The following is a 14,368-nucleotide window of genomic DNA, read 5'->3' as shown; positions in this document are numbered from 1 at the left end:
AACATCTGCTTTTTATAAAGACCAAATAACTTAATTTTTGTCTCATCAGTCCAAAGCATTTTCTTCCAATATGAAGCTGGCTTGTCTAAATGAGCTTTTGCATACTCCATGCAACTGGATCTGTGGCGTGGGCGCAGAAAGGGCTTCCTTCTCATCACCCGGCCATACAGATGTTTTGGTGCAAATTGCACTGATTTGTTGAACCATGTACAGATACACAATCTGCAGCCAGATGTTCTTGCAGGTTTTTGGAGGTGATCTTTGGGTTGTGTGCAACCATTCTCACAATCCGCCGCATATGCCGCTCTTGTACTTTTCTTGGTCTGCTAGACCTGGGTTTAACTGCAACTGTGCCTGTGTCCTTCCATTCCCTGACAACGTTCCTTACAGTAGAAATTGACAATTGAAACCTTTGGGAAAGCTTCTTGTAGCCTTCCCCTAAACCATGATAATGAATAATCTTTGTTTTTAAGATCTTTTGGGAGCAGTTTTGATGATCCCATTCTGTCTCACTTCAGCAGAGAGTCAAAGAGAAGTGCAACTTTCATTTAGGCACCTACAATACATTTTCTCATGATTAAACAGACATTTCTATGAGGTTCAAGGCTTAACAACATAATCCAACCAACTTTGTGTTTAAATTCATCAGTTTTACATGCTGTTACAGGCATTAAAATCAACAAAACCACAAGGGTACCCATATTTTTGCACAGCCAGTTTTTCACATTTTATTTTATTTCATACAACCAAATACTGCTTTTCAAAAAATCTTTGTTTGGAAAACATCCCAGTACTTAGCTGTTCCTGGTAAATTAAAGACATACCACTTTTATATTTTTTTTGTGAAAGCAGAGTCAATTATAATGCCGGCTGAGAGGGGTTCCCAAACTTTTTCATATGATTGTTTATGATTAACTCCAGTATCATCCATCACATTTGCCTTTGTTTCCTTACATTTGCCTTCTTTACTAAATTCTGAGTTTCCAGATATAACTAACTCATGTTAGGAGTGCGAAAAAAATAGGCAGTTACTGTACATAGCCTATATGAATATATTACAAATGCTGTTAGCAGAACTACAGCGATATACTCAATGTTTAAAATTTGAGCTGTTGGTTTATGGAAGCAAAACGTAGATGGTTAATATGATAAAGCTGAAGTAGCTCATGAGGAATTCATAAATCGTGGATACATGCTGTATGTTGAAATACAAGTTACCCAAAAGCAATGGCTAAACAGTTGAAATAGATAAGTAGCTAAGTATATCATATTAATTATTTTAAATACTGTCCAGTTTGAAATCAATTCAACTGAACAGACTTATCACGGCGGTGGGAACAATGACCCACCAATGAGTCACATGCTTGCCCTGCTGAGTCGTCCTTGAGCAAAGAGACACTGTATCCCTGTTCACATCAGGAGCAGTTCTACAGCTGCTTTCCTTATGGAGATCAATAATGCATCACATGAATCACAAGTCCATACACAAGGGCATAGATCACACAGTTCCTGAAATCTATATGCCCCAGAAATGCTGTTAGGTCCGTCCTCCAAGCTGGAACATTTCTCTAAACGGATGCATCTGGATACTGAACACCTTCCACTGGAACATACAGTATTGGGATGAAGTGCCTCAGTCCAAGGGCACTTCGACCATTGGTAGTGGAGATGTATATGTTACTAAGTAGAGTTTTTGCACTAACTAGGATTTCCATATTTTTTGTGTTCAGTGTATTATAGTTTTGGTGCCTTCTGTGATAAATACAGGTCAAGGGCGGACTGTATTAATGCTTGAATTGATGCGGAAAGCAGAGTGGGTTAAGCTTCCCTGGATAAATAGCCAATAATAAATGGTTATCGTGTCACTTTGTGCACCAGAAGGCAAAGACACCCTGCTTTTCTTTCTCTCTTTTCCCTTTCGCAGACCAGTACAGTACAGTTCTTAGCACCGGGGTCGTTGGAGTGTAGCTGTTTTTTTTTTTGCTTGTGGCGTGGCATTGGGGCAGGCTATACACGTGGCTGCTAATCGCTGTTTGGGGCACAGACCCAGCTCACTGGCCATGACACCCAGGGTGTGGTGAATCCTATCAGCCGCGGGCAGATCCTGTGGCCTCCTCTTTTCACAGCTACTGTCCTGCATAGTTGCGCTGTCATCCGCATGGGTCAACAAAGCCTTTTCTAGTGGGTTTTCGCCGTATAACTAATCTGCACAGCACCGTATTTATAAAAAAAGGAGGTTTTTCACAAAAGCTCTTTTGTTTCCTCGAGCCAAGTTGTTGAATGGTCCAGTATGTAACACGTATGTTTGTTATGGCTTGGGTTGCTAGATTGAAAAAAAAAACTGCAGAATCGCTCAATACAGGAAACTGTGTATAGGACAGAGACAATACCCTCTGCCAAAATTGTTCTGTAGTTGGGATTGAAAGGGCTGCGAGTAATCAAAGTGTAGAAAAAAAACATTCCTTTTGCGTCCCCTCTCTTTCTAGCTCGTCTTCTGTCGTGTTCTCCAACTCCATACCACAGCTGTGCCTGCTGTGATTAATGGCAGCCATTCATTAGCTTGATCAACCACTTTAGCTGAGATTATTAATCAGATGCTTATTTAAATGTCACCACTCACTAGCTGAGAGGAAATGAGGCCACTGGGAAATTGAGTTTTTGTGTGCGGGGATGCGTGTGTGTGTGTGTGTGTGTGTCCGTGTGTGTGTTTTTGTCCTTTGGTTCCTGGAATATTGCAACACACTGATAACCATGCGCCTCATTTGTATTCTGTCTTAGATGCATAAAGCTAATACTGAAGGGACATGTAGCAGTTGAGCATAATGTTCAATTTCAAATGAGACATATTGTGTCTCATTAATAAAACATAGTGATATGTCTGTTTGATGAAGAGCACACACTTCTGGGATTGCACAGTTACTAGAATTTCACATCTCCTGACACCTCTGTAATGCTCTGTTTCATGGGTGTTTGTGTGTGTGTGTGTGTGTGTGTGTGTGTGTGTGTGTGTGTGTGTGTGTGTGTGTGTGTGTGTGTGTGTGTGTGTGTGTGTGTGTGTGTGTGTGTGTGTGCTTGGCTGGACTTTTTCAATAAGTGACATTTCCCACTACACAGCTAAAAAGAGCCAATCAGGGCCCAATCATGATCATTTGTTTTGGATTTTTCTTTTACTCAAACAAATCTCCTAATGAATATCATTGTGTCAGGCTGCCAAACTGAATTACCATTGCCTCACTGACACCACTATAAACATGTTTTTGGAGCAATGTGTTGAGCAAATTTGAGGTGGCATATGCAAGCTGCTAGTGTTTGCTTCTGGAGGGCATTCGTGAATAACTTCTGTGAATTATTTTCTGTTTCTATGAATCCCTCTAGCAAAAATTTCATATACAAGCCTACTCCTCTGTCATGTTTATTCCTGCACTGTTGATAGCTCTAACCTCAGGTCTGTGCGTCAACTGACGTACGTATGTGTGTGCTGCTGCTACAACCAATGCATGTCCAGGATAAATATTCAAAATTAGCCTTAAAATCACATAAGAGATAGCTGTCTGAAAATGTAGCCGAAGCCATTTCTTTTAAAATGTCCCCAACGTTAATGGCAGACCTATAGGGCTACTGCATGCATGGTTTGTGCTTATTTTAGGTGATGCTCAATATTTTGCATTAGTTGTAATATATTTTTACAGTCTAGGAATATAGGCTTAATGCAATTTTGCAATTTTCTTTGGCTAGAGTTAGAATGTTAGAAATAGTGTACAGCCATGGACCTTTCTCATTTTGGCACTTATTTGTACCCTATCAACTTAGAAAAAAAGTACATATAGGGGAGAACGGGGTAAGTAGGCACACTTTCTACTCTACTGAGAATTGCTCATCACCTAAACATCTTTCGATAGTCATTCCTACATTACATTGAAGCTTAAAGTGTTGGCTTGAAATGTGTACCCCTCACTTTTTCTATCTTATTATAATAAAGAAGAAATTAATCATTAAAGACACCCTTACACATTGTGACAATCAACCCCATCAAGGGGTCGGTTGTCATACACTATGGGGTTGTTTGTCACAATGTTATCTCAATGGGAATAATCTTGAAAAGAAGGAAAGAAAGTAGCTAAATTTGAAAATGCAATTGCATTGTCAAGTTGACAAATAGGCCTATATAACTTAATGTAGCCTTGGCAGCTTGTCTAGTTTGGGATGCACTGGGTTGTTTTGATTTTGTTGCCCTTTTTTCTTTTGCATGCTAGCTGCCTTTTCCTGCTCTATTCTTTCCTTCTGTGGGGTGTCAGTGAGGATACAGCTTGACAATTTATTTCGTTATTGGGTTCCTTTTCTGGCTGTAGCCTTTGGATAACTTGTGACAACCAACCCCCCCAAGAATGTGACGACCAACCCCAACTTGAATTTTTTGCTAGCATCAAGGCCAACAACCATCTGACAACTAATTAGCTTGCTAACCACAATCTAAACTATAGTTTACCCTTCACACTTTTTATGGGTAACAAGTGTTTTGTTATAAACCCATTCTGTAAAAGCCTAGAAGAAAAATACTGAGGAGCTAAATATTTTCAATTTGACATGAAAAACAAAAACAGTCCTCTCACCTCAAATTCAGCAGTCTAACTCCAAGGAAGACTATGTAGGTGACCTCTGATCCCAATTCTGGATATTTACATACCAAAATTTCACAGACAGCGCCTTCTGGTTCTGAGATATAACGATTGTGACAACCAACCCGTGTGACAAATTACCCCGTTCTCCCCTACATAAGTTCCTTTTTGATCAACTTTGACCCTTTCATCACCAGCAGTTGTACCTCATAGAAAACATAAATGCACCTAAACCGTACCATTTTTCCTGATTGTGAGCATAGTTTTTCTTGTCAGGATTATGTGATGCAGGACAATGACAGTGCTTTGCTCTTTGAGTGTGTATCCGGGGATTTCAAATTGAGCATTTTTCTGTGTTGCAAAGGGTAAATACAGTAAGCCCCAGAAGATAACACACTTTAGCCAAGCTATACAAAGAGAGGAGAGGGTGTGGTCATGTGTGGATGTGCTCTGAATTCAGCTCACTGGTCTGTTCATTATGGTATGTCTCAGTCAGTGCAGCACCATACAGTGATGCTTCTTGAAGCTTCATGCTCCCCCTCCTGTAATCAAATGTTACATTGCGTGACAGAGCCGAGGCATCCAGCTCATAAAGAACAAGGTTAAATCACCAGCTGCAGAGAGAGAGCACACAATTTTTTATATAGTTCATCAATCATTTTATCAATCCATGTAATTGATTGGATCGATTAATCAAGGAGGGCAACGAAGGAGAGGCGGTGATTGATGGCTGCGGGGATGGAACCCACCTGATTGAAATTCCGGAGCCAGAGTCTAAAAAAGGTCAAAGGTCCCACGCAATGCATTTATAGGCGTAACAGTCTCTCAATGGGACCGCTGTTGTCATGTTAAAAACATGCTTTATCAAAATTGTATATACGGTGAGTGTGTGTGTGTGTGTGTGGGTGTGCGTGTGTGCGCGTGCAAGTGTATATTCCTCTGAGGTTGCTTAGCCTTGCGTTGGGTGGGTTAAGTGATGCCAAAGCCCAATAATAAATCTCTGGCACAACCAGCACAGATGACCTGAAGGTCACAGTTTCATTAACTGTCTTCCACTTTGATTTTCTCATCCCTTGTCCCTGTCTGCTTCATTGACTGCCTGCCTGCCTATACCTGCTCACACACACAAAATATGACATGGAAGGCCTCGTGGATAGACATGGATAAAGAGGAAGGAGGGAACAGTTCAACATTTTTGGGAAATACACTTACACAATTTTCCTGTTGAGAGTTTGATTCCACTCTCTTTTCTGTATGTTTCATAAGAGGCCAAAAAGACTGTTAGTCTTAGCTTAGCTTAGCATAAATACCAGGAACAGCTAGCCTGGCTGTCAAAATGAAAAGGTGTCAAAGTAAAATAATCTGCCTTACAACTTCTTCTTCTAGCTTTTTCAAATGTTGCTGGTTTTTCTCTTTTCAAGTTTCTATCTTGTCGAAGACAATATGAATTGTACAGTAACACTCATCTGTTGCATTTTACCAGCAAGTGAAATCAATAAAGTCTGTGCATTTGTCTGAATAACTAAAGAGACTGGACGGCTCTGATTCACTTATGTGGTTTGTGTTGTGCCCTTGATTTGAAAAAAAATAAGTTGCTTATTACCACTTGTGCCAAAGGAGCCACGTATTATTAAATCGCATGGTATTCCCTGTTCAACTTTTTATGGATGAGATCATTTGAGTATGAATTGAAAACGGCAATTACTCAGGAGGGAAATGTAGTGAAAGCCTCAGGAGGAGCTCTTGACTAGACCCTGAGCACCTCTCCTGACTGCTCTTGTGTTCACATGAATGTTTTACTATGTGCAGCGTTTCTAGATTTGTCTCTTCTTCTTCTTCTTCTTCTTCTTCTTCTTCTTCTTCTTCTTCTTCTTCTTCTTCTTCTTCTTCTTCTTCTTCTTCTTCTTCTTCTTCTTCTTACCACCGTAAAGGGAGGTTCACCTCTGCTTCCTAACAGGGCAAATAATCTTCCTGGTCTGATTATAGGCTTAACACCGCAAAGTGTCATCATCAAACGCACCGACTACTCGTCCTCTATCACCCACCGAACCCTATCTTTCACTTTTTCTGTCACCAGGCGTGCAGCGTTGCCAGGTATACTGGATTTTGCCATACATACAGACAAAAAAAAGGCAGAAAGGGGGTGAGATTTACGCAAGGTGTTCATGCTGTGCAATCAGACCTCATTTTCCACACTGAGGCCATGTCAGTAGCCATCATGCCTCTATTTGGCAAGGAGCAATCAGATGTAATGTGGAGCCTTTTTCTCGTGTTTCCTATTTCTGCAGGCTCTGTCCTCAAATGGATGCAGCCCAGGGGCTAACGGCTTATCTGTGAGAGTGCAACTGCTCTGCTACATGCTGGAATACAACGGAATCAGCGGGAATGCATTTAATGTGGAGTTTCTTATTTCAAACACAATAGTGCATGTAACAGCACACTGCTGGACACTGTTACATGTTGTGCCATTTCGGTGGAATGGAAGCCCAGACATGACTCTAAGAACAATTATCCAGTGCCTAATGATATTCATTATTATTTGTATTGGTGTTTGCGTTATTATGTCCCTTTTTCCCTGGTTGAAAACTGAAACAGAAATACAGTTGTACTTGGAGTAAGTTTTGAATGAGTGACAGGGGCAGGCTCTTAACACACTTTTAATTTGACACTGATAAAGTGAGTTCTTCTGATGTCACTTATTCTTTAGAAGCTGGTATATTATAAATTCTTTGTCACTGAGTACGGTGATTTAAACACACAAATGTCCCCACACATGGAGAAATGATGACGTGAAATCATTTTTGACATGTTTGAAGCCTTCTGTGGAGTGATCTTTGGGGACAGGAGAGGAGCTAGCAAGATGGGGGTAACACACCTCAGCGAGGCCAGGCGTGTTGATGTAATTTACTGCAACATGCAGAAGAAAACTGTATAAAAATTTTTAAAAAATCACTTCATGCTGACTTTCCGAAACTTCTGAAACCCCCTTATCTTATTTTAACTGACAAAACGTATGGTCTCAGCTTGGCTTCGTTTAAGTTTTTTTTATTCTCGGTTTGTAAAAGTTGGGTTGAGGGTTAGATTCACAGTCCTCAAACGATCTGTTAAAAGATTCTGAAACATTTCATTTTTTTATAGCGTTTTTTGCTTCTCCATTTATCTCTGTTAAGCTTCAACTCTTCTTTGTTCTGAAACTGCAAAGGGGAACAAAGATACAACTTATTTGGTGAGCTCAGATGACTTTTTACTAATATAGTGTAACAGTCCAAAAAAAACACCTCTGCTGTAATCTTGAGACTCCTAGTGTTGTCAGCCTTGTAAATCAATAGTGGCGTGACAAGGACCTTTCTGTCATATGCCATTAATTGCACTGGCTCCATATGCCCTTCCCAACCCTACAAATGGTTTTCACAGCCACTTTGTTGAAGAGAAAGTATGTGGTCTTATTATACTAAACCTAATTAAACCTAATTACTGTCAAAGTTGCCGCAGAATACGGCTGCATATTCAACTGATTAGCATGTTGGATCAAACCCCATGAGAACATCCATTGCACAAGGGTTTGACCTTGATCCTGTAAATTGACTTGCAAAGTGTTAATTGCCAGTAAATTTGGTTGAATCCAGATTTAACTAATATAGCTCTAATGAGGGCATTTAGCATAATTTTGTCGGGGTGGGTATAATGTGGTGAGCTCTTTCTCTGTTTTCTTTGTAGCTCTCAGCGCAATTAAGAGTTCCAGTTTTATTCAAATGAATTGGTCAAAAATATGTTATTTTTTCGATCAATGCACTGACTTGATATATGGCTGGGATAGATCATTTTGATACTTAAATTACTGTTATTAAATTTAAAAAGAAGGGATGATTTTTGCAAAAGGCTTATGTACTGTCTTTCAAAAAAAATCTCCTATTTCTCCCAATGTGAATCGTCTACTAGGAGGTAGGCTATAACCAACAGTTTATAGACACATTTTTTCTGTCTTGACTGCTTGAAAATTGTCTTAATAGTTATACTTTTTAGGATTAATTAAGACTTGTATAGCATAAGAACATTTTTGCTCATGTGTTAGGCAAAGATGTCTTCGAAAAGTGCAACTATCATGCATGGGATTCAAATGTAACAGAAGATGACAATTTATTTTAGGTGACTGCAAAGAAGGACAGAGTGTTGAGGCATTGAAGGATACCAAAATAATCATGTAATTAGCAATTTGTTATTTTTGCTGCAGGAAGTTTCTCCGTATATTGTTACACCTGTTTTTTTGTGTTGTCTCTGTGAGGGTCCTGGTTTTGTAATCATGTATTAAAAATGAATGTCCCGCCTCTCTTCTGCTCTTTCCTCAGATCCGGACTTTGCAGACTTGGGAGTTCCCCCACCTCTGCCCTGTAGGTATACTCCCTCTCCCTCTCCCTCTCTCTCTCTCTCTCTCTCTCTCTCTCTCTCTCTGTTTTTGCCTCTGTCTCTTCCTTTTCTATGTCTTTTCTTTTTATCTCAATAAAGCTTAATTATATTGTGGTTCCTCCAGTTATATAAATATTACCTGTGTTCTAGTTGTCTAAAGTATGTGTGTATACTGTACATCTGTGATAGGCCTATTCTTGAGTCTATGTACATGTGTGTGTGTGTGAGTGTGTGTGTGTGTGAGTGTGTTTTCATGCATATGCGTGTGTTTCAGCCTGTCAGTATGACTTGGTTGGCCCAGAAGGTATCGTTGAGTCCCATCAGATCACCAGAGACGGGAAGGCTGGCGCCGGCGAGGCCGTCGACTGTAAATGGTACATCCGCGCTCCGCCACGCTCCAAGGTTAGTAGTCGCGTATCAAGCTACGCTCCCCTCCTAACCCGCCAATTAGATTTACCGGCAACCTTTGAAATGTCAGATGAAATACAATGCTTATGACATTGTGTTCCCATCAGCTGGGTTGATGAAAGCATAAAGCAGCCACATCAGAAAAACAAATCAACAAGAGGGATATATGATGCAAGTATGTTGAAGTTCATTTGACAGACGCCATTGGTATTTCTCAGCTTCAGATAAAGATAGATAGAGATTTGAGTAGTTTTCTCTTACAAATGCTCTGTTTCCATTCAGCATTACTTCACACATGCAGTAGGACGAGGGCTTGCATCAGGACACTTTGATATTGCATTATGGGCTTGTCTGCAGCTGTCAGCGGTATCCCAATGTGAGTGTGCAATGTGCATGGCTGTGGGGGGGGGGGGGGGGGGGGGGACTTGTTCCCCTTTGCTAAGGTCAGACGGATAGGCACAAGGGTTTATATGGGGTCAAGTCCGGTTTTTCTAATCAGTGAGTTGAAGCCAAGAGGAATAGAGGGATGTTAGGAAAGCAAGAGAGAGAGAGAGAGAGAGAGAGAGAGAGAGAGAGAGAGAGAGAGGTAGGGAGGGTAGACCGGACAGACAGCGGGAAGGAAGAAGCATAAATGCTGATGAAATAGTGCTGCCGTGCAGTTTGACCCTGAGGCTTGCCACAGCCTACATTTTTTTTTCTGACACTGTGTTCTCTGCGGTGTCCTGCGTGCATGTAAAAATACAGACATACTGTTTGTCCGCACCTGTACTGTATGCATGCACACCTTACATCATTTTAACACACCACGGATGCTTCCTTATCTACCAAAAGCTACCCATGCTACGTTAATGCTCCAGGATTTAAAGGTTTCCAGAGGATAGAGCAGCAGCCTGCAGTGTGGGGAAAGGCCACATTTTACAAACGCTATAACTTCTCATGTGTCCATGTGCCTCAATCTTATATGCACACATAAGACAGCCCAGTCCATGAATGCTGTAAATCCACTGCCTAAAATAGTGCTGGCACTCTTCTGGGCGCATTTCATTTTGACTTTTATTGTTAGAACAATTTATTCAAGGACAGAACGTATTATGGGGCCTGTATTAAGGATTTAGAAGGGCTTGGACACATCTTTAATACGGTAATTATAATTTGTGAGGTAAAAATAGATCTGCAATTTATGTTAAAATTGCTTAAGGCTGGTCAAAAAGCCTGTTTTACAATTTGTTTCAGGCTATTTCTTTTAGCATATGTGATTTACACCACTTGTAGGTTATTGCACAAATTGAATTCAACACATATGAAATAGTGATGAACTGTATAGGATTTAATTGGTGCAGTTCAGTTCTCAGAAGGTGTGCAAATCCCCTGTTACTCCCATGTAAGTCCTACAGTCCACATTACGGAACCTATTAAGCTTTATTTCATCCCTGATGAAAACGGTGATTTAGTACCTAGTAGTCTTTCACACAGTTGTCTAATACTATGCTGCAGGCTCCTGTACAGAACACAGGCACGCTGGCTTATGATATGGCTGACTGATAACAATGGCAGCGATTCATGGCCACAGCAGTTGCTGCCTGAGAAATTGCCTCTTATCTGACTTATTGTATGGGTTGCATATTTCAGAGCTGTTTCCCTTTGAAAATGTCCTCCATTTTTAGCTACTTTAAGTCCCAAGGCCACCGCGACTATAAGACTGTGTCATCCACCCACAGCCATTTACTTCATCATCTGCACTCAGGTGGGGCCATACAAGGAGTGTAACATTGAAATATCCGGGTCTGTTGCAGTCGATTCAGAACAGCAGCATTGATTCCTCAGTCCCTCTAAGTGGAGTGCGCGAGAAGATCCCGGTACATCATGGCTACTGCAACAAAGAGGACAATAAGTCAAAAAAATGTTTTGCGTGCGTCACATTGCATGCCTCTGTGTGTGTGTGTGTGTGTGTGTGTGTGTGTGTGTGTGTGTGTGTGTGTGTGTGTGTGTGTGTGTGTGTGTGCGTGTCTGTGTGTGTGTGTGTGCCTGTGTGTGTCTGTGTGTGTGGGTGTCTGTGTGTGTGTGTGTGTGTGTGTGTGTGTGTGTGTGTGTGTGTGTGTGTGTGTGTGTGTGTCTGTGTGTGTGTGTGTGTCTGTGTGTGTGTCTGTGTCTGTGTGTGTGTGTTTGTGTGTTTGTGTGCGAGTCTCAGGCTGTGCGTGTGCATGAAAGAGAGCGAGCCTGACAGTATGATGTATTTGACTAGGTCTGAATCAGTGTCATATTTCGCCCTGCAGCAGTGGCTCACAAGGCAGGTCCCGGGCCAAAGGCTGACAGTCATTGGTGCTGATGGACAAGGCGGCAAATACATTTTTTAAGCACACATCTATCTTCAGACACCACACGGTCCGGAAGCCCCTCACCTCCATCAGCACCGTTCACACTCAGTCACACACGGATAAAATATTACTACCCAATCTCTCTCCGTTTCTCACTTCCACTCTCTTTCTAAAAAGCACCACATGCATGCTATTCATACATGTTATTCAAGTGAAGGAGATGCGGGTGTGGATGTGGTCGCTGCGTGTGTGTGCATGCGTTGGAGGCTGTGCGACTTTGCGGGGCAGGGCCTCCATTTCCCTATGCTGATACAGTACCGCACTGTACCCAGTGTGCCAGAAAAACAGCAGAGAGATAATGACATCCTATACCGGAGGCTCTAATTAGACTGCACTGGAGCACTCCAGAGAGAAGGCAGGAGAGGGGGACTGAGGAGGAGGAAATTATGGGGAAGCAGGGGCTGAGGGGAAAGATATAGTTAATAATGCATTTTGTCAGGGATCTAAATGTATAGGGATGAAGTTTAGGAGCTGAAGTGGCAGATGGCAGAGAGAGTGAGGGATGGTTTGGAAGAAGAGGAGACACTGACTGAAAGTTAGACCTGCAAGTAAGCAATAATGACCATGTGTTGTTGCCAGAAGTGACAGCACTGCACCAATTTGAATGCCATAATGTGATTGCTACACACCACCGTGTGTCATCTTAATGTCAGCTTTTCCTTTAAATAAATTGCTCAGGAACTGTACCTCGAAAGGGACAAATGAATTAGCGTTTATTGGTAAAAATGGTATGCAACACAAGATCTTATACATTTGTGTGTAATAAAACTGTATCTGTTCCGTATGTAAGGGAAGGAAACAGAGACACTTAAGGTTTCATTGAAAATAATTGGATATGAACTTTGACAAAATAACAAGTTGTGTCTTTTTCTGGTAACGTTTGTACTCGTCTTTGTTCTTCTGTTTGGACAGCTGTCACAGTGCAGCTGACAGCAGAAAATTTCCGGTCGCTTTATTTTGACCCATAACATTTATTGCAATGCATTTCCCACAGACATCATTTGTGTCCCGTTTGTTTTACACTGCCAGGATTCTTCCGCCACACGAGTCCGCGCTGCCTTGACACCTGCTGTATCGTTTCGTGAAGATGATAATGGACAAAATACGGACATTCATTCTAACTATAATGAACAGCGCCAACACTATTGCGGGCACCTTTTTTTTTAGCGACAATGAGAAACAGATTTGTTCCCTGCCAGTGATGGATTCTGCATTTTTATTCGGCCCTGCAGAATCTATGTATGGGCAGCCTATTTTGCCTGCCCGAACCAATATCTCCTCTTACAAATTGGTGATTGTATCTATCTGATTCATTGCCGTTGTTTTGCTTTGTGATGCTGTCTGCACACTTTTTTTTTCTCTTTATTATTGGTCAGTTGGTGGGTTTCAGTTGTGTCACAACCCGGCTCAAGGGAAGGACAATGAGGAAACCACACACGAGAGTTAGTTTAACCAAATAATAGTTTATTTAAACAAAGTTTAAAGTAATGTACTAAATGGTGCGTGAATGTCAGTAATCAGTAATGGGTGCAGTGTCTGTGTGAGTGAAGAGTATGGTATGTGTAAAACAGCACTAACTTAACTAAACCAAACCCAAACCCAAACCCAAACCCAAACCCAAACCCAAACAAACCATATACTGTATGGGAGGGAGCCCCAAGTGGCTGACTCCTGCAGCTTTTATAGCTCAGGAGAGCAGCCAGCATTGGTGTTTGCAATCAGCAATCAGCTCCTGGAAGCCTGCCAATCAGGAGGTGCCAGGAGCTGTCAGTGGTGTAGTCTACGTGATACGCAGGTATACGCAGTATACCCACTAAGAAAGCTCCAGCATTTCCGTATGCCCACTAAGAAATGCGAAATGACACGTAAAAAATTCGATAGTGACAGAACTCAACTGTCATACTTTCATTCATAAATTCAACCTGTGCGCTGTGTCCCTGTGGAAGTCGCAACGGACTTATAATAGATAGAGAAGCGGGACCAGGCATTACCCCACGGCCCGTTTCATTGCGAACGGTTGGGTAAAAGAAAGGGCGATGTCCAACCCGAAAATACTGGCAGCGCGACGCAACATTCAGCTCAGTAGTCCCCTCGGGAGACGCACACGGTGCTGTCGAAGCACACCAAAAGCGTGCAGGGATTTATTTTCTCCCAATGAGGAAAAAGTAATATTCTCAGTTTGCATAACCGGTCTGAAATACATATTAACTTTTGCGAGCACTTCAAGATCGGATCATCAGTGCAGTTTTTTTTTGTTTTTTTTTTAGTTTGTATGTTATGCAAATGTTATGTACCATACAAAAAAATGTGGAATACAATGTGTTGGTCTGGATAGTTAATAGCCTAATAATTGAATCAGTTCATCTGGGAGATAATCCGAGGTTAACTGATCACGTCATGTTCACGTCCATGCACAGTGTGTATTGAGTTTATTTTTAAAAACAAATGGAAATGGGACTGCCCTCAGTTGCACATGCACTGTGTATAGTCAACAGCCTATTTCTGCCTTGTCTGTGGAAAAAAAGATAGCTGGACAACAGAGTTCTACTGCTTAGTTCCTCTCAC

At 41.5% G+C, this 14,368-nt stretch overlaps 1 protein-coding gene across 1 annotated transcript in view; it reads left to right on the top strand.

The window, feature by feature from the left end:
• neto1l (neuropilin (NRP) and tolloid (TLL)-like 1, like) overlaps positions 1-14,368 on the top strand; it is a gene marked incomplete at both ends in the record, with an annotated part of 69,152 nt that overhangs the window by 39,649 nt on the left and 15,135 nt on the right. Inside the window, 2 exons of the mRNA XM_080050183.1 lie at positions 8,963-9,004; positions 9,295-9,422. Of these exons, the coding sequence (XP_079906309.1) occupies positions 8,963-9,004; positions 9,295-9,422 (170 nt within the window). The remainder of the gene's footprint in view (positions 1-8,962; positions 9,005-9,294; positions 9,423-14,368) is intronic.

The sequence above is a fragment of the Ammodytes marinus genome (assembly GCF_949987685.1).
Source record: "Ammodytes marinus genome assembly, chromosome: 21".
Taxonomy (NCBI): Eukaryota; Metazoa; Chordata; class Actinopteri; order Uranoscopiformes; family Ammodytidae; genus Ammodytes; species Ammodytes marinus.
Note: the sequence above shows the minus strand (reverse complement) of the source record. Positions and strands in the feature narration are given on the sequence as shown.